Below are 26,412 nucleotides of genomic sequence, written 5' to 3' on the forward strand. Positions count from 1 at the left end.
CTCATCAAACAACAAAAGATATTTATTGATGCGTATTTTAGTTATTTTGACAACAGAAGTTGACTTAACTTTGAAGTTCAAATGAAAAATGTAACTCTTTCAACACATGTGCATGTGCAGTATTATTCAACCCCCCAGCTTCAGTACTTTGTGGCGCATCCTCTAGCTTTTATAACCTCTAAAAAATGTTTTCGGTAAGTGCGGACAAGCTTCTTACACCTCTCGATTGAAATTTTTGACACGTGCAAAAGCCTCTAGATCAGTGATGTTTGATGGCTTCCATGCTGCAACTGCCTTCTTTAAATCCCACCAAAGATTTTCAATCAAATTTGAATCTGGTGACTGTGAATGCAACTCCAGGACGTTCCAGGATCTTTTTCTCAACCAAGCTTTGGTGGACTTGGAGATTTTGCTTTGGATCATTGTCTTGCTGGAAAGTCCAATGATCACCAAGGTTCAATTTGTCAACAGAAGGAATCACATTCCTCTTTAAAATGGCCTGGTATTTCTGTGAATCCATGATGCCATGTACACAATAAAGATTGCTAGTTCCTGCCGCAGAAAAACAGCCCAACATCATCTTTGACCAACCTCCATGCTGGACTATGGGGATGGTATTCTTCTGGTCATAAGCCTGTCCTTTCACACGCCAGACATACCGCTGGTCCATACGTCCAAACAGTTCCAGTTTGGTTTCATCAGTCCATAGAACTGTCACCCAAAACTCTGTAGGCTTATCCAAATTCCTCCTGGCATATTCTAGTCGACTTTTGATGTTGCTTGTGGTCAAGAGCTGAGTGCGTCTTGGAGCCGGCCATAATGTCCTTTATTATTCAGTGCACGTCTTATAGTTGCCACTGCAGCACTTGTACCAGCCTTCATCAGGTCATCCTGTAGGTGTCTTGCAGTCACACAGGGATTTATCTGAGTTGTTCTGACGAAGTTGCTGAGGGTCCTTGATGAAATGCTGGGCTTTCTTCCACGGCCAGGCATGTTTGAAGCTGCTCCATCAGTTGTAAACTTCCTTATAATGTTCCCAATTGTGTCTCTTGGAATATCATTTTTTGGGGAATTCTTCTTCTACCCAAGGCCTTTCAGGTGTGATGAAATAATCTCCTCTCTCAGCTTTTGTGTAAGCTCCTTTGTCTTTCCCATGATTGCAAAACACCTTGAATACCTTCATGGGTGGGGTTTATATATGCATCACAGCTGAAGCAAATGAAGGATCAGTATAGAGTTCCCAAAGGCTTAATAACGTTTCAACTCAACTTTAGGACAAAAAAAAACTGTCAGACAGCTTTAAAAACAACAATATTATATAGGGGTTGAATAATTGTGACATGGCTATCTTAACAAAATATACTGCTACACACAAATACTACATCATGCATTTTCCGTGTTGATTTTCTTTATCACTCAACTCATAAAGAAGGCATCCGAAGCAGAATCTTGATCGAAGAACAAGATTCTGTCTACTTTAATTGATAAATCCTTAAAATCTTTGGGGGGTTGAATATTTCTGATTGCAACTGTATATATATATATATATACACAAATACATATATTAATCATATAGCTCATTACAGAGTACAGAAACAGCATTACTCAGTAAGAATGCAAGAAAAAATAAGGGGAACAGTGAAAAGAGAATTGTTAATACAACATTTAGTTAGGGTTATAAATAGTAAAGGGCAGAGATAACTCTCATAAAGCCAGTATAATTTGTTCTACTCAATGAAAGGCAATATATCATATAGTCATTTAACTTTAACTAAAGGAAAAATATGATTTTGATATAACTGAAACTGTCACCTAGTTTGGATCCTGGCTCCTAAATCTGGGGCCACATTGTCTTGAAAGATGTTTGAACCCCACCGTACATACAGTGAAAGGACATGTAAAATAAGCCTGAAATTATTTAACATTTCAAATGTACTTAAGATGTAATAAAGCTAGCGTACGTTCAATCAGGAAGACTATGTCCCATTCACACTTATCTCTCTCTCTCCCCTCATCTTCTAATCAGCTGCCTGTCGGGTGTTTACTTCAATCAGATTTTGCCAATCACGTCATGTCCTGGGCTGGATATCATTTTACATGTTGTTTAACTAGTGCTGCCACAACACCTGAGATAAAGTCACCTTACTTTAAGGAATATTAACTTGTATCTCTATAAAACCCTTAATAACACTTAACATAGCACGAATAGCCATACAAAACACTGTAGTTTAAAATTGGCCAAAGTTTCAAACGTGAACTATGTCATCATGGATTATGTAAAAAGACTTGTCCAGTTATTTGATGTCAGCTCTTTAATTCTCACGCCAACGGACACATTTTGAGTTGTGTGCACTCTGAAGCGTGAGGCTGAATAATTCAACTCAACGAGGGACCTGAGAAGGAGACATTTCTTCAGCACATCCAGAAATAACATGAGAAGGAATAGACAACATATTTGCATCCACAGTACATGTCAATGCCTTGACATGAAGTAAAAATCATAAGAACTGTCAAAGTGCTGCTCGTCTCCTAATACAGAGGAGCTGTCAGAAGTGTTCCTGCTTTCTACAGCCGCTGCAGCAGAGATGCTTCATTGACACTATCGCACTGCTTATCAGAACCGTGCTCATGTCCGAGGTTATCACAGCGGCAACTGATGGCTGTTCTTTCTGGCACGATTGTCAGATTTCCTTTCAGTCACCTGGCATGTTGGAGTCAGTGATTCAAAAAGGTGTCCATCTACGAGATGATTCAATCCCATCTATCACCAGCTCATTAAATGATTCTCTGGTCGACCGTCGCAGCATCCGAGCCGTACCTCTCCCTCAGGAGCTTCAGCACATTGTTCGAGTACTCGTCTCTGGGCCGGTCCATCCCGCTCAGTTTGATAGGCAGCAGGTCGGGGTGGGGCGGGGTGTAGGAGGACGGGCAGTGCAGCTCGTTCAGAGTAAACCAGAAGGTGTCCGGGTCCACCTGGATTAGGTGTCGGAAAACGCTGTGAGGTGGAGTGAAAGAGAAACGGGTGGAGGATTAGCTCTGGGCTGTGTCTCTGCTAAAGCGCATAATATCTGTGGTGAGGAAAATAAAAAACATGTTCATGTTATCCAAAGAGACAGAGTGAGTGTCAGGTTCCCTGAGATTACTGTGCTGTCCTACAGTTCGACTATAAGCTCATTAACTCAACACTGTCCTGCTGAAGGGAAAGTATTAAGCCTTCAGGTAGTTTTTATCATCACCAGCTAGGAGGTAAAACACAAGAGTTTTAGTCCTTTTTGTTTAGTTATTAGGAAAACTGAAAGTACTTTGTAGTGGTTAATAAGTTGTATTTAAGGTTTTACCTGACAAAAGCTCTGCCATCAAATTCTTTATCCCGTTTCCAAAAGATAAATGTGAAATCTCAAATCAAAGTCTCCATTAGCTCTCTTTGCCTCTGTACCAATAAAGTATCTTCCTCTGTTGTCCGTCAATCCCTCTGATGTTGCCAACTATAATAACACACTCTCTTCCTGTCCTTATCATTAAATCCAAACAGTCTGATTCACCTGTTTCTTCAACATATGAAACTATGTCAGTACTGGTTGAGAAGAGGAAATCTGGCCTAAAGGTGCGAGTTCAAGGCGACTCAGATAACAGTCAAAACTACAAAGATGCTCTTAACACAGCTCAGTACATTAACTGATCAAACCTCATATTCTGGCTGCAAAATACACAAACCTTTTAACACTTTCAAGAAAAAGAAAAAGCCCTGAATGTAGAATACTTATTTCAAGTGGTAATTGTTTACTTAAACTTATTATGTAAAGTTAATAATAATATGAATAATTATAATTAATAATATGCCTCACTTTCACTGTACAATCGAATCCAAAGCAGGGCGAAGGCAGAGCTTTGTTTTTCCATAGTAGCTTTCCCCAGTACACCAGACTGAACAAAAGCACACGACATAGCCATGAGAGCCACTTACATTTAGGACCTACGCTCATATTCAGAAGATGGCAGTAATGGACCTAAAAGCTATTTGCAAACCAGAAAACAACATCAGTAAAAGAAGAATGAGCTGCTAACCCCCAGGTAGAGGAAAAACTGTGACAGTAGAACAAGTGGAGTGAATGTGGAAACTCTACTCCGTGACAAAGAAGGAAAAAAGGGGGACTGATAGAAACTAGAATGAACCTCAGTCGTGCGTTCATTAGATTGAGAGAACTGAATTTTTATTATTTCCACGAGTAATAAACCCTGCCTACCCATTAGTCACTGAGACGATTGACCGTTTTAATGAATGTATAATGTTTTATTTAATCTTTTCTCTTCTGTAACGTGTTATTTTTGTGTTTGTGCTCTAAAGCTGTTAATGCTTCTAATAGTTTCCAATTGTTTGCTTGTTTTATTTTTAACCTGTAAAGCAGCTTGTGGCTGTGTTTTGAAAGGTGCTATATATAAAGCTTCAGTTATCATTAATACGTTTGAAACTCCTCCTTTATCACTGAAAATATAAAGAAACTCTACTGAAAGAAGACGTCATGCCTCTTTTAATACACAACTCGTTTCCTACAGTGATCCATACCATATGGCTTTGTTTGGAAAATCTTAATCTACTAGGTAACTGGCAACTTCAGCTATTAAACGAATGTAGTAGAAAGTAGAAAGTACAGCATTTCCAAGTGAAATGTAGTGGGGCAGATGTATAAAGAGCTATGAAATGAAAGTACTTTAGTAAACTTGGTGAGGGTTAACAGCGGTGCTAGACTGAGGCGGTACCTTAGACAGGCCTCTTGCAGACGGATGGGTTGTCTGCAGCTCAGGTAGGGCAGACAGGCTTCAGTCACTGCATCCAGATCTGCTTCAGCTGAGAAAAAAAAACAAGACGTTTACTTCATCCAATCAAAGAGGACCCATTGTACAATGCATGGTAGACTTCACACAATACAAATATATATGTGAATAAAATCTGTATGTTTACAGACAGTTTTCCAGTCACAAAAACCTGAATATCATAATAATCAATGGAAATCCTTCTCAATAATACAATACCAACTTTATATAAAGTAAATGTGTTGTTTCCTTATAAGTCAAATAGTATGTCAACGTAGATATAATCACAATTAGCACGTGGCATAGCCGGGTGCGATGGTAGGTTGGATAGGGAGAAGGTAGGGGGATAAAAGAGCAGAGAGAAAAAGATGAAAAGGGGGGGGGGAAAAATACATCATTTCTGGACTTTACCTTTTCTTACTCCTAATGAGCTGAGGGAAACTGCTGAGACGGCTGAGAAAAGCATAGCAGGCTGTTTCCTCATCTCTGGATTTCACACCTGAGAACCTGCCTCGCCTCTCTTTTCTCCCCATCCCTGACTGGAACTTCCATAACCTTGCCAGCTCGCGCTCCCTCTATCAACTCCGGTCCTTTTCATTGTAACCTCCTCTTCCTATCCCTCTCTCTCCTTTGCACGGTCTCTCCATCCTTCCCAGCAGACTTTTAGTGATTCCCTGAGCTGCAAACTGGGCTGCCTTTCAAGCCTCATTTCAAAACATGTCTCCTTCTCTCCCGCGCTGCTTACTCTGTTTGCCAATTCAACCCACACTCGGCTTGAACCGGGCCTGCTCACTGTGTGTCAAGAATAAAAGCAGCAGTGCACATTTCAGAGTTAAACGGGATTATTTAGCCACTGCTTTTATCCCCTTTCTTCCTCCACTCTCTGCTGCTGCACTCCCAGTGTGAAGTCTTTTGTGGAATCGGGGTGCTTGGAGGGCAGCGGTGAGAAATACTAAACAGGAGAGGACCAGGTGCTGTTAGGATCTGTGCTAAATGAACAACAGGGCTGAATTGGAGCTGAAGCTACAATTAGAGCTAAAACGTATTATTTGCTTCAGTCAGTTGGTGTTTCTGTCTTCCTCTCCCTGTGACTGAGGCTCGGTAATTGGCTTGCCACAGGCGTCCCAGAGGTAAGCTGTAGCCAAATCGCTATTCACACGAGTAAGGCTGCAGCCGCTGACTGTTTCTCTCCTGCTCTTTCACATTCTCTCCCTCCGCTAACACCAAATCTCTCCCTCCCTGATCTGACAGCGAACAGCATCAAATGCCAGGACGAAAAATCAGGATCTTAAAAGAATAAACTGGACAATTTCCTTTAATGTGACAGGGAAATTATTTTTTTCACTATATTATTTATTCATATGGGGGTTTCAACTAAAATGTTGCAAGTGCAGTTATCTTTGCATAGTCTTTAGTGGTCATGCAGTGGGTGGAGAGTGCTTTTACACTGTTCGAAGCTACAGCAGGTGACTCCAGCGTTAAATATAAACCACGTCACAAATCCAACAATAATTTTTTTAGGGTTTCCCTTTTTTTCCCCTGGGTTTAATCCTGATAGGGAAACCACAATTAGACAGAAAGTAGTGCTTCATATGAAGTTACATTGCTAAGCACAATTAGTCTAAAAAACAAGTGACTAGCTGTTCTAACATATCTTGGACATCACTTTCCTTTGAGTATCATACCGTTGCATATAAAGATGGGCGACAGGTCTCTATTTCCTCCCACTATCCAGGAATTAATCCCTAATAAGAACTGCAGGAAACTTTGTACTCAGTATACGACAAAGAACAATTTAAAGGGAGTCGTACTATATGTTTCAAACATCTTTAACAAGATCATGAAGCCAGCAGTGTTGCAGAATTGTACAACCTGTACAACCTCTGTCATAGAAGTGATACCATCCTCCCTGGCCTCAGCAGTCATAGACAAGACAACCCTCCTATAAATGATAGAAATTATGTCCAAAAGCACTATAATAAATAAGAATCCAACTTAGTAGCAGAAAACGTTATACTGTCTTTAGTCTTAAATTGCACTTATCTCAACTCATAAAACTGCCCAATTTAAAAAGTCTCCTTGTTGCTTTCCATCTTTTATAGACAGATCCTGCTTAAAGAAAGTGGAACGGTGCTAATTCATTTGAGTATTATGCTGCATGAAATGCATTATTTATAATAGGATAATAAAACAGATGGGTCTTTTTCAGTGTTGAAAATATGAAGACTGGGATTAACCGTAAAAAATCTTGACTAGTGCACAAAATGTATTTTCACTAATTTAGTGAATGTGATCTGCACTTGTTTTGAAAGAAAGCAAGTGTGGAGAAAGACAGCAGGAACGAACTGAAGTAATGTAAACAGACCAACGCAGAAGGTTAAAAAAATATTAGTGATATTTTCGCCTTTAAAACAAATATTTTGATATTGGGCCATTCGTAAAAGATCTTTTCAACCAATCAGCCACAAATTAAGTCAAAGTACTGTACAAGCAGTCTGAGAGTGCAGACATCACTACAGAGGAAGGGCATTCTATCAGTCCTGTTGTTGCACCAGAGTCTTAAAGAGATGAAAATATAAACTTTATTTCATTTATGTATATTCAAATTCCCAAAAGATCCAAAGAGTAAATTTACCTAAATTGGAATTTGAATTAATTATTTAATTGACTTGTCTAGGTCATGAGGATGCAAAGAAACCTTTACATGGCCTCTAGCAATTAGCTAAATGTTCGGATTTAAAATATCGGATAACATAATCAGCAAAACGGAGAGAAAACAAAAGATGTGACAAATGATCAAAGTTTTTATAATGAGACTATGGGCCAGTTTACGTGTCCAGCAAATGATAAGAGAAGAGTTTCTGGCCACCCGGTGAATGTAAACCCAATATACACTCTCCTCTCTGCTCTGCTTTGCTTTGCTTTGCCAAGGGAAGCTGATGGCTCTTTAGCTGCTAAATGCTGTTGCTGTTGCCAGGCATGAAGTGTAGAGTGGTCTTATTAAAGCTTTTTTTTTCTGTTGAAGTATAAATGTGGGCAGGAAAACCAAATCAATGGACTAAATGAGGCTAAAACACTGTAGATTGGAGCTGCACAGGTAAGCTGTGTTTAATAAATAAATGTAAGTTAAATGTAAGTTTGTCACTGTGAGTGACAAGTTTGTCATTACACATGTAATAATATAAATATTGATAGTGCAGTAATAACAACACTATATATTTTGGATTTAGGATGCATAAATAAAAACAAAGGCCTGGCATGTTGCTATGGTTACACAATTCAGAGTCAGTCTGTGAATCTAGAACAGTGATTGGATGTCTTAAATCTTTCAGGTTTTCAGCTGGAGTTGGTACAGTTGAGCAGTTAATGAGGTATTTATTTCAGACTTTGTCTCTAAATCCTGGAGCACCCAATCAGCTGCTACGTTATCTCCCCATTACACCCACCCTGTTCACACCCACTGTGAAACCAAACCACAGGCCACCAACTACACTGAAACCTACATATAGTTGAAACCTTTAAGAAAATCCAACAACAAAATCTCTCTGAATATCACGCAGATGTAACCACTGATGACCTCACATTCTACGTAACAAAACAATTCCTCCAAGTCCATGTGCTGCAATTGTCATTAATAAGTGTGCTTGTCTGGTCAATTCTTCTCGATGGTGGAGTAAAGAGGTGAATCTCACATTGACATGGTTATTTAGTGATGCTGGGTGGGCGGTTGTAGTCGGATCTTTGACTCTGCCTGCCTGTTAGTAAAAGTCAGGTCAGGCGGTGGTCTAGTGGCAGAAACTTGGACTATGGGCAGAGAAGGTCTCTGGTTCGTCTCTGGTTCGACTCCACGGAGAGACAACAAAAGACGAACCTGGATTGATCTGTCCAAAAATCCAAGAGTCTCCCTACCCTGTCTAGTGCCCCTGAGCAAGGCACCTTACTCCCCCAACATCTGCTCCCCGAGCGCCGTACATGGTCGCTCACTGCTCTGTGTGTCCTGCACCAGATGGGTCAAAAGCAGAGATTAAATTTCCCTACCTGCATGAGTGTGCCTTTGCATGTCTGTGCATGTGTTTGGGACGAATAAATGGATCTTAATGTGACCAGTCAACATGTTTTTACCATTGCAGGATGAGATTTGGAATTTCCTGTTTCCTCTGCACTCCAGTCCTCACCACTGCTGATTCTACTGTTGCCCTGGGGAGCGCTGCAGACAGCTCTGGTGTCTCTGAGACACATGTTGTCACCAGCCGCTAACTTTTCATCTGTCAGTGATGAGTCACACCAGGAGGGTGTGACATCTGTGAGGTTCACACACCATCACGAATGTAACCAGGCTGTAGATAACTCTATTCCAAATCAAATCCAACGCTTTTGTGGTGGTAATAACACATTTTTACACCTGTTCCATTCCATATAAATCAATTTTTTTTATTTTTTAAATATAATTTCGGACAATTTTATTCCACATATAAGTAATAACTCCTGTGAATCAGAGATATTTTCCCTTCTACATTTCAACTCCGCATCTCTTACATTCACATTGTCCTGGCAACTACAAGTGATTGTTATAACCACCTAATGAAAAGAGGGTTTTAACTATAATTTTCATCACTGATTACGACCGCCACTTTCCAATGGAGGAGACGAGCATTACATTTTCATGACATCGAAAAATATCCACTTATCCGCTTATAAATAAAGAAATAAGTTAAAATATAGTGTGGGAAAAGGGATCCCACACTGAAGTACTCAAGTTCCACTGAAAGTACCATGTTTCCCCTCGAGTATTTAGCAGTGTTGGAAAATTGGAGCAATCTGAGCCCAGTATGACTGTGACAGAGCTGTCGCTGCCTAATGAACATAATAACTGATGAAAAATTAGACAAGCAGCTCATAATTACATCACTGCGAACAAATCGGCACGGAGCCCCCAGGCCGTTGGAGATGAACCTTTTCAGTTCCGACAACAAAGCTACATCGAGCACTTAACTGCACAACTCTAAAAAGCCATCACATGTCGGAGCTAATCTGTTTCCTGTAGCATCTGAACTTACTGATTGCTGTGCAGATTAGCCAGCGTTGCTTGCTTAATGGTTCTTGGGGGAGAACAGTGGCTTGCAGCAGCTATTGTTTGTGCTATGATTTGATTCAGTCTCATCCTGGTCTTTCTGTTGTTTGCTGGATCCAAGCAATGTCACAGCCTAAAACACACTGACAATGGGATTTACCCATCTTGCACTTTGCAATGAACAGACTGTGTTGTGATGTTACCTGTGCTTTTAACAAAAGATGCCAAATTAAAAACAATATTGATTTTGAGACGGATGGAAAAATCGGAAAGGGTTGTGACTCTCTGATGACCCCCCCCCCCCGAACACAACCAAAGAAGAAATGTTATCGAACGTAGGGAGCTGCACTGAATTTTTACTTGCCACAACCACATTTTCAAGATTCAACTCTAGATCACTTCTTCAGGTCTATTTTATGAAACCAAGGGAGCAGAGATACAAACTCATACTATGGTACCACTGCCTCGTTCTTACTGCCATCTAGTGGTGAGAAACGGCACTGTGTTCTCTGACCACAATCTGATGAATATGTTCATGTTCTAATCGTTAAAAAAAGTTGTCTTAATCTTGTTTTGGAAATAAGGTTACTTTATTGGCTGGATGCAGTAAGGGTTTAAACTTTATCCATTTCAATATTACATCAACGTAACCGTTTTAAAGAAATAATGTATAGATATACAGAAAAATAAATAAATAAAACATAAATAACCATTTGAATGATGGCGAAGATCCAGGAATTTTTTATTTCTTTCTGTTACTTTGTGAAATGGGTATTTTCTTATCTCATAGAGAATAATTTGTGGATTTTAATGAAAAAATCTGGCATACTTAGTCATTTGGTAGAGATCCAGATAAAGATCTAGTAGATTTAAATTTGTTTTCATAGGGGGGAGGCTTTTTCGAGGCTAGAACCCTCTAACTACCACCAATGTATAGCTGTGGATAAACAAATAATGTGGATTGACGGATGATGATGTTGTGATCTCCCAGGAAAACTTGTGTATGTTGATGTTTCTGTGTTCCTACACGCTTACCCAGGTCCAGCCTCTGGCACAGCGAGCCCAGGCCCTGCAGCACAGCCAGTTGCAGTTTGTAGGCCACTGTGTGTGTGTAGACAGGTCCGGCCTTAGCGCTGATGGGAGCCTGTCTTACCAGCGAGGAGCTCAGCTTTGGGAGAACCTCCTTAGAAACCCTCCTCCTCAGGAAGTCACCACACATGTCACCCAGAGTACACAGCATCTGGCAGCAAGATTTGGCATGTGAAATACATATGCAGCAAAAATAAAATCCTTATATATGACAAAAGACAAGAGTGGATGAGTCATAGTATTAATAAAACCTGGGCACAGCCAAAAGCCTGCTGATGAACACAACACAAATGTCCAGCGGAAGCACTGAGTGATGAGCATTTACAAGCTATTTATATTGGATAAAGAGTACGTTTTTTTTGGGGTCCAATGTCGATGCCAATATTTAGGAGTTAGAAATGTTCAATACCGATATTTGGAAATAATTCCTATAGGGATGTCATCATCAAACTCTTCTGTCAAAGAAATGTAATTGAGGCTTGTTATTTTAAAGCTTAAATATAAGCTTTTTTATCAATTACTATAAATAAAAAAATACTTAGAACTTTAATTATGAATATAAACATTTGTTTAAGACAAATATAAACAAGACAGGCACTTATCAGAAAACATCTGAGTGACATCAGTCGGCCTCAGCTAAACATTGGTTTTGACAAGTAGATTGATTTGAAGTGACATAAATGATCACAATAGACACTTGTGATCTGAAGAAATATCTTCATTCATCAGGGAACAAGGCAAAAAGCCAAGTTGATTGAAACCGCCTGTCAACAGAGAGCATCACGGCTAATTCTTAATAAAGTGAGAGACCACAATAGTTGGTTGGTTCAATATTGAAATGTTTCAGTAAAACATAAGGGAAACCCTGATGTAATGATCTATTGTAATATGTAATTTTATATTTAGTGCATTTCTACTTTTCAGCTGCACATAATGACCTGATCCAGATAAAACAACATCCCATCAAATTGTTACTTAAAAAAAAATTCAACAGTCATTAATAATGAAATGAGAGAGCAGACTTGTGTTGCATACCCTGAAGGCTCGGAGGACTGCTAACGGGTCATCAGCTGTCAGTCTCTGGAGGAGGGCGGGCCAGCAGCGGTGGGCCATAGGCAACAGCTCGTTTTCCTTCTCACTCAGGACACACACACAAAGCTCGAGCACGTCCAACACCTTAGAACAGACACACAGGACGATATAAAAATGTATTATTTCTATTAAATATATATATAGTATATTGTACATGCCATATGTGCACAGGTAGCTGCACATTCCATCTAAAGCTTCATTGCTTTATATAAAATGAGCAGTTGAACATGAGATAGACACCGCAGTTCACTGGTTACATTGAATTCCTCTGCTCCCTTAAATAACCCCTGAACTACAACTGAATCCCACCAAGGCTGAAGCCTCTTGTGTTGGTGTTTTGTTGAAATTTAAAAAGGGTTAAACAAAAAATGTACAGAACCAAATCCAAGCCTTGTTGATATGAGGGTTTAAGTGAGATTTTACAGGCAATAACTCATGATGATGTTACTGTGGTTCCTATAGTGAGTCTTTTTTTCGTTTTTTCCTCATTTGACAACCACATTAAGAAAATTAATTTAGAATAAATTGACCTGTATTCCTTCATGTTGTCAGTAGGTCATGGATTTGTATCATGTAAATGGATCTTATAGCTCATAGTTAGCCTGGGGTAGCTAATGAGTGAGTTAGTCTTGTTTGACCAGTCTGTCTGCAGAGCCCTGACAGGCCTATTTCATGCCAAGTCTACATAATCTGGGAGATTCGTCACTTTAACAACATAGTGTAGAGACTAAAGTAGTTTCTTTCTACAGTATGAAAAGGGTTTGCTGGACAATGGTGAGCAATCTGCTCTAGGGTTATTATCCACACTGTCAATGGTCCCAGGTACCTTGAGTCGAAGCCTGAGGCTGGGATCGGACAGCAGATGAATGCAGCGTTCCATTATATCTTTAGTGATGCTGAGGTGGGAGGGAAGCTCTGCTTTCACGTTGGGACCATCGTTATCTTCAATGTCCTCACACTCCATGGGAGGAGGAACATCTGGAGAGAAAGGGAATGTGCAGTCAAATGGATGGGTTGGTGAAAAGTCTAAATGCTTTCCTGCTATTCATAATTTTAACAACAGATAATATAAATCTAGTAAAACCTGCACTGCTATGTCACAGACAGACATGACAAAGACTTCATATTACCGAGGTCGTCAGTATCGTCCTCCTCTATTCCAAAGCCCTCTGCCAGATCTTTCTGTTTGCGGTAATCCAGCAGGAACTGTCGGATGTCGATGTCTTTCTGGTCATTGGACGTCTGTTGGGGTCTGGAAGACTCTTTGGTCTTATTACAACTGGAGGGAAACCACCGCACTGACACGTGACAATAAGACAATTAGTCAGTGTTTACTATAACGCAGGAATAAGTAAGATTTTTTTGTGTGGGAACTTTATTTTTCTGTTTCTGTTAAATATGCAGTTCTCTACTTGTGTTGGTGAAATGCCTAATAGCAGTGGTGATGCTGACAATATTTCTGTGACGGTGAAAAAACTATTTTAGAAACTGAAGCTTTACACTCATTATTTAACTTGAAATGTGATTTATCTTTAAAACAAACCATTGATATGTCTGGGATACATACAAATTATTAAGAAATCCACTGTGCTCATCCTGAATGTAAATAAATACAGCTAAATGACAGCAAGTTTAAAATTACTTTATTTATTATGTGGTAGAGAATGGGATTGTGTGATACAGTATGGCACTGCGCGGTTGAGGTGGAGTCACCGATCCACGACCATATGAGACAAATGTATTGACACCCCTTTTCAAAACTCACCCAGTGCCTTCATTAGCGCGTGCAGCACCGAGCAGAAAAGAGCACCCGTGTGGTCGTAGCTGAGATCCAGAGCCATCAGCACATCCTGAACGATGTCCCCGACCAGAGGCAGCAGGCTGCAGTCAGAGTGAGTCAACATCACTGTCAACACCCGTGGAGCCTGGCCGACAAGACAGGGATATGATGAAACACATGCTCAGAGCACAGCAAACCCACACAGACCCGTGAACACACTGTTCACCTGAAAGAAGAGCACCAGACGTGTGGACTCGAGCCACATGACCTGGACTAGAGACATTTAGACCTCATTTAAGAAAATATGACTCAAAATTAAGCTCAACTTTAATGACACTGACTCACAACTGTACAATTAGACTTGGATTTACGTGATCCTTAAACCCAAAATGAAAAAAAGTGTGCAGTTAATCAATTTAGGATTCTCCTGATAAAAACAAAGCTTAACCAGCTAATCACAAGTGGGAAGGATGTGTTTGGCAGGGGACACAGATAACATATATTCACTTTAATAATATGTGGAAAAATACCAAATGATATTGTGCTTTCAGATTTATTATTGTTTTTAAAAATATTGTATCTGTATTCAAATGGCCCCGTAGAGTACCTTGAATCTACCTATGTGTGAAAGGTGCTTTATAAATAGATATTGCCTAGCCTTATAATGACCAGTTAAAACATTAAGATTAGGTCTTGACATGTTATCTCTCTCCGGGCTAACTTGTGACTTGGAACACAATAGATTCTGAGAATGATTTGAATGTATGTCTGATTTATTTGCATAAACTACTTCACCTGGCTCACTGTGGTTGCTTGAGCCTTTAATGCAACTTAAAAATAAGATGTGCTGCAGTGAATAATCGATAATTAAGCCAACATGAATTGTGACAGTCCAACAAGAAATCAGCTTGGGCTGCAGGAACTTCTTTCACTAATTTCTAAAAAACGTTTGACTAATTGATAAATCAGCTAAACCACAAAGGCAAAAATAATCAAATAACTCTTCCAGGACACACCGCTTGCTTTAAGAACAAATGTTGCCTCTGTTTTCTTAGTTCTTACTGCTTTTTTCCTCCTGCTGTGCATTACTGTGGGAGCTGTACCTGTGGATGCTGGTGGAGCCTCTGCAGGTTGAGGGAGATGTCATTGAGCAGGTAGTCCGAGTTTTCATTGATCAGCTCCTTCAGGGAGGGGTAGCCACAGGATCTGCTGATAACCCACATGGAGCCAAGCGCTGCCTGGCTGACCAGCAGAGTCTCCTCCCCAGCTTTCTCAAGCACAGAGTACAGTGATGTCATCAACAGGGGACGAAAGTCACACCCCAGAGCCTGAGAAAAGCAGGCAATGCCCTCAAGCTGGATGCAGAGCTGCCAGATGTTGCTGTTGAGCTGGTGGATTGTGGAGGTGGACGATGAGGGAGATGTGGAGCCAAACGAGGAAGGAATCACTTGGAGAGAGTTTGCATTAAAGTTGCTGACGTCACAGTTGGATATGGATAGAATTCTGGGTGGGCTGAGCAGCTACAGGAAGAGAGAGATTGCATTACAATGTCATGTATAATACAGTTTTTCTTCTATTTGAAAGAGGGCAAGGAACAGGATTCTACCAAGAAACTAAAAGATGCAAAGTGTAGTTTCAACCACTAGAAGTGCTGGTGCTAAGTAAGTTAGTTGGGTAAATGGGTTCTGCTGTTCATCAGCTAATGGCAATAAAGAAAACTCCAGTTTCATGTTTACCAAATATCCAAAGGGTAATTTAACTGTAGAAAAAAAATCTCCCTCTCCCCAATTATCTAATGTTGAAGCGTTTGTGTCCAGGTATTATTTCAGCTGGCAATGAAAAACTGAAAATGTATCTACAGGCTAACAAGCAGTTATTTCCCTGTCTGTTGGTTGAGTAATCCAGCCTACAGAAGTCTGAGCAGTGAGTTGAAATGCTGGAGCATCTCCCTCCCTCCGCTATGTTTGTTGACGCACAGGAGAATGCAGTGATCAGTCAAGGCCGCAACAAAGGTTTGGTTGTTTTTCTCAGTAACGCCTGCAGCACTTAGTTTCGACTGAGTTAATCTGACAATGATCAAATTTAAATGCAGAGAGAATTAGAGCCTAGAAAATTAGATGAAAAACACCAAACTATCATATTCACATATTCAGAATACCACTCCATGAAGAGTTGATTCATCTGTTTCAGGTATTGATCAATCACATCCAATTAGACAATTTGGTGCCACATCAAATAAAAAAAAAAATTTAATGACATTAAGGAGTAGTTCAATTTGTGTGAAATATCACTTTCATGTCTCTCAACAAAAAATGTATTGTTGTGAACTGGTCAAATAAACCCAAGCCTGTTGTAAACTTTAACTGAATCCCACCTGTTGGTCCTGTCGGTCTCTATCCGTCTCCTCGCTGACAGTGATCAAGTGCCAGTTGTTCAGACTGGTGTATTCTTCCAAGACTGACCTCACTGCTGCTTTCAGGTCATCCTTGTTGGCAGAGCGTCTGTGACCCTCACCCTGCAGGCCCTGACTCTCTGTCACCACACCGATGCCTGCAGCGCCCCTGACAATCTCATTCAGGACCATGGCGGCCTGCTTTCTGTATGCCAACGACTGGCAGTACAGATCTAGAAAGTGATCAGTCAGCAGGTAAATGTTGCCATAGTAACCTAAAGATGGAATGAGAGGGAAAGTTGGTTGTTGTATGTCTGGCAGGACAGCTTTAGAAATTGTAAATATGTACGCACAGAAAGGAGCTAGATTTAATCCATAAGCATTCATACATCATATCATCTTTCAAATCTTAACATGTTTAATCTAATTTATATTCCTTTTATATATTTACATTTGGCTCAGATATAAAATACTGTTATGTATGCATGAGGATTAGAAGAATAGATGGTTTTCATACCCCCTACACCCAATGTTCATATTGAGCAATACTTGTACCTAATGTCCGACAGATCTCCATGAGCACAGAGAGGATCATCTCATCAGTGAAGTAGAGGAAATGCTTTCTCTGTGTTTGAGCAGTAGAACAATCAGAGGAGGTGGAAGTTGTTTCTATGGTGGAGCTGTGACTTCTTTCCTCCACGATGCAAACATCCATCACATCCAGCTCCAGCACCTGTTAAGGCAGACAGGGGTGTTGCGTTTTCAACAATGTGTGATGGAAGATGATTTGTTATTTCTCTCGACTGCTGTGATGAGGACCAGACCAGAGAGGAAAGTCAGAAACAAAAAGAGGCCCATATGAAATTTACAAATGTCAAAATTTTTAAATATGCTGTAAAAATATTTGATAATTAAAAAAAAAAAGAAAAAAGATAATTTTATAATAAGTAATTGACATAAATGGCAATACTAGTAATACAGCATTATACTAGTATGCTATTAGTAATGGCATACCCGGACGCACAGTCAATATAATATCATACTAATAATAGAGAGTAAATACATTAATTCCCCTGTAGCAGCACTCTGGGCATTCATTACTACTATATGATGAATTAAAACTATAATGTAGAGAAATTATCAAGGTATAAATAGAGTATAGTGCTAATGTCAAAATACTAATATCAGAATATTTTTAAACTCTCGTAGAAAGTTAAATACAATAATTAAAGTACTGGAAGTAAAGGTCACTGGGAAGAAGTAAATCCTGTAATTAGTTATGCATTAATCTGCTATGCTGGAACATTCTAGGCTCTGGTTTTAAAACATCAATCAATATTGGCTATGATGTGATCACATGATGTTAAAAATAAACTGCCCCTCCCAATTGTGGTTTTCATTTTTTGGCTATAATCAATATCAATATTTCACAGTTTTGGGTTGATCTTTTCATGTATACAAAAGTAAAGCAAACAGAACGTCCAACAACAGATATGATTTGATTTGTCTTTACGCACAGGAGGAGGATCCTGACAATAAAATAAAGGATCTTTAAAAATATCACTTGTAAAACCTCTAGATCTTTAGCTAACACTGTATAAAGAAAAGACATCATAAAATTTGTTATCAAGTGTATTCTGATACACAGCTGCAGACATTACCTGCATCAAGGCTTTGGAAATCCTCTCCAGATGTGCAGATGAGTTCAGCACCACAGAGACGAGCGGTCCCAGGACTTTTAAGTAACCCAGAAACACGTTGAGGACAAACAGTTTCTTCTGGTCGTCGGAGGTCCTCATCAGTCTGGGCAGGGAGGTGGCCAGGGAGTGGAGATTCTCTGAAAGCACGTCAGTGAAGGTCTGAATGTTGCTGCATTCACTGGTAACATCTTCACTGCTGCTGCAGCTCTGATTTCTCTGGGAAACCTCTCTCAGAGCAACCTCACACCTAGAGGAGAAGAGGAGATTAAATAACATCTTGATATATCCTCACATTATCATCTTCACTCTTCAAAAATGTCAATCAAAACAAACCTCTCTCTGACTCTGGGCTCCTCGTCATTGACTGCTCCCACCAGTGCTTCCAGCAGCGGCCCCACGCACTCTCCAAGTGACCGACTACACCTTGCCAGCAGGCGGTTGGCCAGCTCCACCATCTCCAGGCGAACCCTCCAGTGCTGGTGGGCTGAGGTCCAGGTGATGATCTTCTTCAGCAGCACAGAAAGCCTCCCTGCCGTGCTCTTTAACCAGTCTTGATTTCGCTGGACCACCAGCTGTGAGATTTTACCCAGGTTTGGTGAGGGATTCTTGCAGGGCTCACTGGCCTGAAACTGAACGTCTTCCATCACAAGCTCCACAGCACTGGACAACACCTGAATGAGAAAGAGAGTGACAAGTGAGGAGGAGCACATCTTATCATGTTTTACTTAAGAGTTGTGAGGTTAGTTTGCACCTTGACCACACAACCTACCAGGTTCAGAGCGTTTTAAGGTAACTTTCCAAATATGAATGGCACAACTATGATAACTCATTACATATTTAAGTCATTTTCACAGTGAGGGGTGGAGAACCACCTTGACAGGTCTCTAGACCATCACAAAGTCATTGTAAATTGATCGTACATTTCTATAAAAATCAAAATATCGTACCTTGATGGCCTTGACTGTGACTGCGTGGCCTTGTCTCAGATCTCCAGTAATGATCCTAGCTACAGCGGTAGTGATCCCAGGTAAGAATGAAGCCATGGTGCTGCCGATAGCACGTCGCTCTTCTAAGGAAGGGACTATGTGCACCTGAGTACAGTCACACTGCAGAATCAAAGCTTGGAGGCACTTCAGCGCTGCTGCCTGTACATCCCGGGATTTCTCCTTCTCGCCTAAAGCCAGTAGCAGTGATATGGCGGCTCCCAGTCCAGGCAACATGATTGGTTCAAAAAGTTTGAAAACTATATCACCATATGCAGCATGAAGCAGGGCATCCAAGCACCTCAGCAAGGACAATTTCAGCTCCTCTGACGTGTCAGCAGGTTTCCCAGGATCGGTTGGAGAGCAGAGGCAGAGGCAGAGCTCTGATAGGAGGTCGTGGAGGGTCTGCCAGCTCTGGACGCAAGTGTTCTCCAGGATGTGGCTCATGGCTTCAGCCACAGCCTGCACCAGTTTGTCCTTTTTAGGCCCGGGTACTTTGAGGACAAAGCGAAGAGGGAAGAGGACATAATCTTGGAGCTGCTGCAATGTGGCATCATTGACTTCTTTTAACTGATCGCTCACTGTCTCCACATTGGTCACAGATGGCTCTTTGGTCAGCAGCACACAGGCCGGGCGCAGGTAGGCAAAGGCAATCTTTGGATCACTGATCTGAGCCATGGTTGGAGGCATCAGAGCGGGAGGCACTTTAGTGAGGGAGCGTGGACAGAGAAATGAAATCAATCAAAGTCTATTCAATTACTGTAACCACAAATTAATGTTCCCCTGGAGATAACATACTTAACATTCAACACACCCTTGGAAAGAAAACAAATTGGTCAATCAGGAGGAATACTGCTTTTCCCCTCTTCAAGACTGACAAGGGCGATGGATGGAGCCCATAATAATATTTTATAAACTCTGCACTGACATCTGGATTAAGATTAGTTGCACCAATCAGTATTAAATTAGCTTTTTTCTGTGAAGCCTTATTATAATCGATCAATTGCCCACAATAACAACAATAGTAACAGTTAAGAGACATGATTAGAGCAAGTCTGTGGAGTAGCAGTACAACACCTGTACTGCGCTACTAGCGTAAACAAACAGGGACCTACCTTCACATTACTGCTCTACCGCGACTAGCTGCGTAGAACACTCCGCCCAAAATATAGATTTTATATTATAAAACAATAGTTCAGAAACCACCCAATGATAAAGTTAATCAACTCCCAGTATGGGTAACGTCATGAGACTGCGTCGCACAGTTTTGACGTAATGCCTGTGAAGCGACACGACTTCCTGGATTTGACGGATTATTTTCAAACTAAAAGCAAAATGAGTTGAAAGGTGGAGACGAAATTATATTTTCATAGTGTAAACTTTTATCTCAGTGAAAAACAAACGATCTCTATTGAAGATTTGTGATAAAGGTTATCTATTCTGTATTATTACACTATCCATTGCTTACATTATGTTATACTAGAACTTGTGCTTTCTTTATTTAAATCATTATTATATAAATGAGGATAGTCTTCTCAAAAACAATGCAGTTGAAACAAATTTATAAACTAGTTTCACACTAACACGCTTTATTCTCATGTGATATTAACTTTGTACTGACATTAGTAAGAGGTCAAAACAACTCAAACTCACCAGACTTCAAATGTTTGTTTTATTTTGAAGGAGAATACAATCAACAACAGAAGTCCACTTTGCAGTCACTTCCGCTAGCTTGACGCTAACCGGTATTTGTGCCTTTGCAGTTCCCCTCTGTGTCTGTTAACTAAACTCATCGATAACGCATCGGCTGGATGTGACTGCCTGGTCGGTGCAGTGGATGTCAGGCAGCCGGCCTCAATAAGAAGGTAACGCCGCTGGTGTTATTGTCGCTTGAGAAAGTTAGCTTGAAGACGGCTAATATGTAGCTAAAACTAGCTTTAATGTGAACCTTACCGATCCGTATCTGGGCTTAAGTGGATATTTGCTCATCACGATAGAGGAGCTTTAAATGAAAAAAAACTCCTACATGACACATAGTCAGTTGCTCTTATCACAGTCAAATAACATTAAAAACATTTTTTCAGATTCAGGGAAAACCTCTGTCAACAATTTACTTAATCGTTCTAAAATACGACAGTAAAAAGACTTCGACAGAGGACAATTCAGATGCTGCAATGATGCTGTTCCTCATCTGTTGTGATCTGCTTCCTTTATCCTATTCAACCCCCCCAATCTTTTACCTCAGATTTGATGCTGTCCCTTCCTGCCTTGCCTGGTGCCAAGTGCCATTATGGATGAAGAAACCCTGGAGGCAGCCATTGCAGCCTATGGGGCCCAGCTGCAGCAGGTGGAGACAGCCCTGTCTGCTGGCCTGGACCCCTCCCAGCAGGCAGACCTGCTCAAACTGAGAGAGGACCTGTCTCAGCTGATAGAGCTCACCCAGGGCAGTCTGATCTCTGTGAAAAAGAGTCAACTCCTGGCCAGCCTCGAGGACAGCGATGGTCTGCAGGCCCACACCTCAGAGGCAGCAGCAGAAACAAGCCGTGCCAATACCAGTTTCGACTCCGAGTTTGCTTCTTTTTACACTGAGCTGGGGGAGTTTTCAGGGAGTGACACCAGAGAGAGGGACAGGGAGGGAGCTGGTGGGCTAGAAGATGGTGGTGAGGAGGAGGAGGAGGAGGAGGAGGAGGAAGAATATGAAGATACATTCAGTGGTACCAGAGTACGAGCACCTCACCGGACATCATGGGGAACACTGGAGTACCACAATGCCATGGTGGTGGGGTCAGAACCGCCAGATGGGGATGAGGCACAAGTTAGAGTGCTCTATGTCTACCCCACCCAGAAGTCTCTGAAACCATGTCCCTACTTTCTAGAAGACAAATGTCGCTTCCTGGATAATTGCAGGTAAAGTGCCACTGTGTGTGTTTTCTTGTTTGTTTGCTTTTACCTTATCTGCAAAAGCGTGTTGTATTAAGTTGACATAATCATATGCTGTTAAGAAATAGTTGGAATTATCTTCATTTATGTATAAATGTGTCCTAAAATATGGTCAGATGTTTAACTAAGTAAAAGTAATAAATAAACTATTTCCTCTATTAAATTAATTCTCAATTAATGTGAAAGTTAAGTTGATTTTAAAGAATAACTTCCAATTGATGTTTTAGGAGGTTTAGTCGGTTATGTCCCTTGTTCACTTTCTGTATAATCTCCTGTGACCTCAGTTCATCTAAGATATTTTCCCTTTCCTGAAGATTTTCTCACGGTGAAGTGGTCTATGTGTCGGAGCTCAGAGAGTTCTTGGAGTGTGACCTCAGTAACCTTGAAGAAGGCTCGTCCTGCCTGGTTCGACAAGAGGACGGCATCTGGTACCCAGCCAAAATACAAGGTATTCCAATGACATGGCCAGTTTGTTTGGAGGTATTCAACACTGGTAGCTGTGGCAGTAAAATCAACTTATGCTGTATTGTTGATGTCAAAAAAAATGAATAGATACTGAAAATTACCAAGCAGGTGCATGATGATGGCAGACGATATGTTTCCAGGTTCTATTTTTTGCTGACTCAAATTCTTCCTCTCAATGTAGAAATAGACAATGGTTTCTACACTGTGAAGTTTGACTCACTGCTGCTGAAAGATGCTGTGGTGGAGGCAGACTCTGTTATCCCACCTTTGAGAGAAGACGACCCGCTCTCTTCTGACTCTGACCTGGAAGATACTGGAGACGATGTGGCTTATGCAAAAGGTGAGTTTGAATATGTGATTTCATCGCCAGATCAATAATTGAGCTAGTATTTGCAATTTTAAGTGGGTTTTGTTAAATAAAACTCTGGTGGTGAATTGTCCGGTGTAAGCTTCCTGCCGTTAATGGCATTGTGTTCCAATTTACACCAACAAAAAGTCATATCCAAATTTGATTGAGATTTTTTGACCTTTTTGTGCTAAAGTAACTGTGTCCTCTATTTCCTCTTGTCGTGCAACAGTTCTGGACTCAGAAGTAGAATCTGTTGTGTTAAATTCTGCTGAGTTTGGTGGCTGGGAGGCACATACCAAAGGCATCGGATCCAAGCTTATGCTCAAAATGGGCTATGAATATGGGAAAGGTAAGTCCAAGTGTACAACATTAACTATAATGTATGTTATAATATCACAATGTCTATGGTCATTCTGATTAGCATCATTTATATACATAGGGTTTTCGAAAAAACTTGAAAATCTGCTGGGCTAACTATGTAGAGTTTTTTTTTTTTTTTTTAAACATTCTATGATATTTAGTCAATCCAGCATCCATCAGTTTGTTTTTACTGGATGTGAATGTTGGTTCCATTTTCAAGCACCACTCATATCCTTACAAAATGTATACTTTTTTCCAAAAAAAATTTGCATTCCTCCACCAAGGCCTAACATTCCCTTAAAATTCAATCAAGCTGCAGAAAATGTCACACACTCAGAGATATCAGTTCCATGATCCATGAATTGCTCCCTGGGAAATCAGTGAAAATGTCCAAGCAATGACCTATCTCACAATTTTAAAGAAAGTCAAGAAATGAATGTGCCCCCTGATATGGTTCTACCTAAAAATGTAATGGGTTCTTCCCTCACCTATACTGCATTCTTGTGTGGAAGAATGCAGTATAGTGTGGAGATCCACTCAGTTGTTGTTATATAATCTTGGTTACAAACAGGTAAACATGCAACCAACAAACACACAGGGGTGAAAACATAACCTCAAGGTGGAGGTAACAATGCTCTGTCTGTTTCTTTTATAAATATATACATTAGAATAAGGAATGTGTTCCTCTTCCTCACTCCGTCACTTTTGTCCTCTCAGGCTTGGGAAAGATGCAGGAGGGTCGACTGGAGCCAGTCATGGCTGTGGTCCTACCCAAAGGGAACTCTCTGGACCAGTGTGCCGCTCTCACCCGGAAACACACCCAGAACAAGGCTGCAAAAGACGGCACACCAACGGGCAGGCCCAAGAAACGCAGGAAGCCTCGTGCTGCCAGAGGAGGGCGCAACAACGTGTTTGACTTTCTCAACCACAAACTAGGCGGCCAGAGCGCCAATCATGCTGAGGGGGGTGCTGCTGCTCCTTCAGCGGCGACTGGTTTGGAGGCATACAGGGGAGGGGAGAGCACCAAGAGGACTCTGAATGTGAAGCTGTTCCAGGCGGCGCAGAGGGTGTCCCAGACAGAGAGGGAGATCCAGAAAATAACCGAGTCACTGAGCAAGCAAATAGGCTGGTCAGTACTGAGTTGTGTTTGTTGGATATTTGCATATGCCTAATATGATCTCTGTGAAGCTTGGGAACTGACCCTAATTTCATTGAGGTATCATTGATAATCAGTTAACTGCACTGGAATCTCCTTGTCTCTCCCAGATGTTCAGCAGCTGTTATCTCCACCATGGAGAAAACAGGCATTAGCTACCATAACTAAATACACACATATACAATATAAATGTTCTGCTTACACAAACTTTAATTTACTGTAGAAATCCGAGCACTAGTTGCTGGGTTAGTCCTATCAATTGCAGTGGTAAAATCAATTTGAATTCACTGAAAATCAGGACTGTGGGAGTTGTGTGAAAATGCAAATGAAGTGTTAAGAGTCAAAGTTAGACACTTGTTTTTCGTGGCCAACTTTCTCTCAAAAATGCACCTGAGAGCGACTTCTCATCTCTCCCTGGTTCCTAATATATTTGTTGTTTGTGTGTGTGTGTGTGTGTGTGTGTGTGTGTGTGTGTGTGTGTGTGTGTGTGTGTGTGTGTGTGTGTGTGTGTGTGTGTGTGTGTGTGTGTGTGTGTGTGTGTGTGTGTGTGTGTGTGTGTGTGTGTGTGTGTGTGTGTGTGTGTGTGTGTGTGTGTGTGTGTGTGTGTAAAGGGGCGCATCCAGAGTGAAGCAGCTAGAGGACAGGCTGTCAGCAGCCCGCCGGCTGCTGGCCCAGCAGAAAGCCCAGGAGCTGTCCATCCAGAGTGAGCACAGGAAGGCAGACACACACAAGAAGATGACAGAGTTCTAAGCTGAAAGACTCGGGGGACAAAGGGAATCACTGCTTGTCTGACACCGAACTGTAGTCCATCATTTCTACTATCAGTTTTTTGCTACACTGTATTTTAAGGCATTTTTTTAGCATGACTTTTTGTTTTTACCAAATCATGGATTAAAGCTGGCAGTGGATCCCACTTTATGCAGAATGGATCATTGTGCTGAAGATCAGTTCTGTTTCTCATTTATTTTCAAGGACCGGGCATTTGTTCTGTTCCACGCTTAATTTGAACTGTTCACTATAATATTGAAAACGGTTTTTTATTTGTGATGAACATTCTGTCTCAGTGTTTATTCGGCACTAAAAAATGCGTTAATGGAAAAGCCATTGTGCATGTTGCTCTCATTTCAACCATATACACCTTTATACATTTATACCTTTATACGACTCCATTGCTAAGAACAGTTCCTGTACCACAGAATCTACAATGTGTTCTTTGTTACTCTTTTCTTGGAGACATCTCAATCACTCAGGCCAGAGGCTGCTCAGATGGTCAGAGCAGGATACCTCGGCTTGGATGTCGGCTGGTTTTAAAATTACAACCTCAGGAGTTGGAAGACCCTCCATTCGCCCCCCCTCCTGCCCAAGACAGCATCTTTGAAGCCACGGCCATAACCCCTCTATTGAATAATGAAAGTGAGGAGACTTAGATTAGACAGACATTGTCCGTGGGCGGGTCAGGTAGTGACTGCATCTACCTTTCTGCCTTTCAGACACAAGCAAAGGTTGAAGGCATGACTTAATGTAGTTGTAGATGAGGTATTCATCCTTTTTATACCCTATACAGAAAGTTACACAAAGAAACAGAATTTGAGTATTTGTAACCTGCACTTAACATTTTTAACTTTCCAAAAGAAACAGGCCAGCAAAAAAAAACTATGTAGAAGCTGAAACCACAAGAAACCACTTAAAAACTTGTGACCATCAGCATGTCACAGTGCCCCTAAGGGGGAGATGGTAGTAAATACCTTTTCTTAAAGCAATAACTGCAGCGGGGAGATACAGTGCACTTTGTATGCCATCAATGGAGTCTGAGGATGGACTGGTAGACCAGAGGGCAGCCCCACACGCATGCAGGACTCGGACACCCTCCACCTTGTAACCTGAGGGAAAAAACCCTGCTTGTGCTTCCATCTGTTTGAGTGGCAGCACTTTTAGATGGCGAAATGCAGTATGTGTGTTGATTTAATGGGATTCCTCGGGGTGCTGGTGCACGCTTTACCACGTTTATAAGCCTCGGGTCTCTGAGGATATCGCTGCCCAGCCGACAGCAGATTGGTAAATGTGTTCAGGTGCAGGTGTGTGCACGCTCCTGCAGACATCTGTCACATGTATGTATTCAGAGTTTTTGCTGCTTACTGGGACTTAATCAGACCCTGGATTATGTGATTAAGGTGGTGTGATAGCCAAATTAATTAGAAGGCCACTGTGACTTGTCTCGCTTAG

At 41.1% G+C, this 26,412-nt stretch overlaps 2 protein-coding genes across 2 annotated transcripts; one reads left to right on the plus strand and one right to left on the minus strand.

The window, feature by feature from the left end:
* Nucleotides 1-1,634: 1,634 nt before the first annotated feature.
* tti1 (TELO2 interacting protein 1) lies at nt 1,635-20,161 on the minus strand. The gene is made up of 14 exons (XM_062391992.1): nt 20,035-20,161; nt 18,884-19,623; nt 18,270-18,607; nt 17,898-18,183; nt 16,792-16,969; nt 16,219-16,511; nt 14,948-15,364; nt 13,830-13,989; nt 13,195-13,362; nt 12,891-13,042; nt 12,008-12,148; nt 10,919-11,123; nt 4,759-4,846; nt 1,635-2,995 (listed from the first exon to the last, which is right to left on the minus strand). The coding sequence occupies exons 2-14, from the start codon at nt 19,607-19,609 to the stop codon at nt 2,776-2,778; spliced, it is 3,372 nt and encodes a 1,123-aa protein (XP_062247976.1). The 5' UTR covers nt 19,610-19,623; nt 20,035-20,161; the 3' UTR covers nt 1,635-2,775.
* Nucleotides 20,162-20,645: 484 nt separating this feature from the next.
* zgpat (zinc finger, CCCH-type with G patch domain) lies at nt 20,646-25,293 on the plus strand. Its single transcript, XM_062391993.1, has 7 exons — nt 20,646-20,784; nt 21,165-21,826; nt 22,174-22,307; nt 22,506-22,664; nt 22,903-23,022; nt 23,751-24,162; nt 24,801-25,293. The coding sequence occupies exons 2-7, from the start codon at nt 21,210-21,212 to the stop codon at nt 24,937-24,939; spliced, it is 1,581 nt and encodes a 526-aa protein (XP_062247977.1). The 5' UTR covers nt 20,646-20,784; nt 21,165-21,209; the 3' UTR covers nt 24,940-25,293.
* Nucleotides 25,294-26,412: the final 1,119 nt, after the last annotated feature.

This window comes from Platichthys flesus, chromosome 7, assembly GCF_949316205.1.
Source record: "Platichthys flesus chromosome 7, fPlaFle2.1, whole genome shotgun sequence".
NCBI classification, from domain to species: domain Eukaryota; kingdom Metazoa; phylum Chordata; class Actinopteri; order Pleuronectiformes; family Pleuronectidae; genus Platichthys; species Platichthys flesus.

Bases quoted from the DNA above. Each gene is read 5' to 3' on its own strand.
- tti1 (XM_062391992.1), bottom strand. From the start codon at position 19,609: ATGCCTCCAACCATGGCTCAGATCAGTGATCCAAAGATTGCCTTTGCC. The intron at 18,608-18,883 runs GTACGATATTTT...TTTCTCATTCAG, and splicing joins TCACAGTCAAGGCCATCAAG to GTGTTGTCCAGTGCTGTGGA. The intron at 15,365-16,218 runs GTGGGATTCAGT...CTCTTCCTGTAG, and splicing joins GAGACCGACAGGACCAACAG to CTGCTCAGCCCACCCAGAAT.
- zgpat (XM_062391993.1), top strand. From the start codon at position 21,210: ATGGATGAAGAAACCCTGGAGGCAGCCATTGCAGCCTATGGGGCCCAG. The intron at 22,308-22,505 runs GTATTCCAATGA...CTCTCAATGTAG, and splicing joins GTACCCAGCCAAAATACAAG to AAATAGACAATGGTTTCTAC. The intron at 22,665-22,902 runs GTGAGTTTGAAT...GTCGTGCAACAG, and splicing joins CGATGTGGCTTATGCAAAAG to TTCTGGACTCAGAAGTAGAA.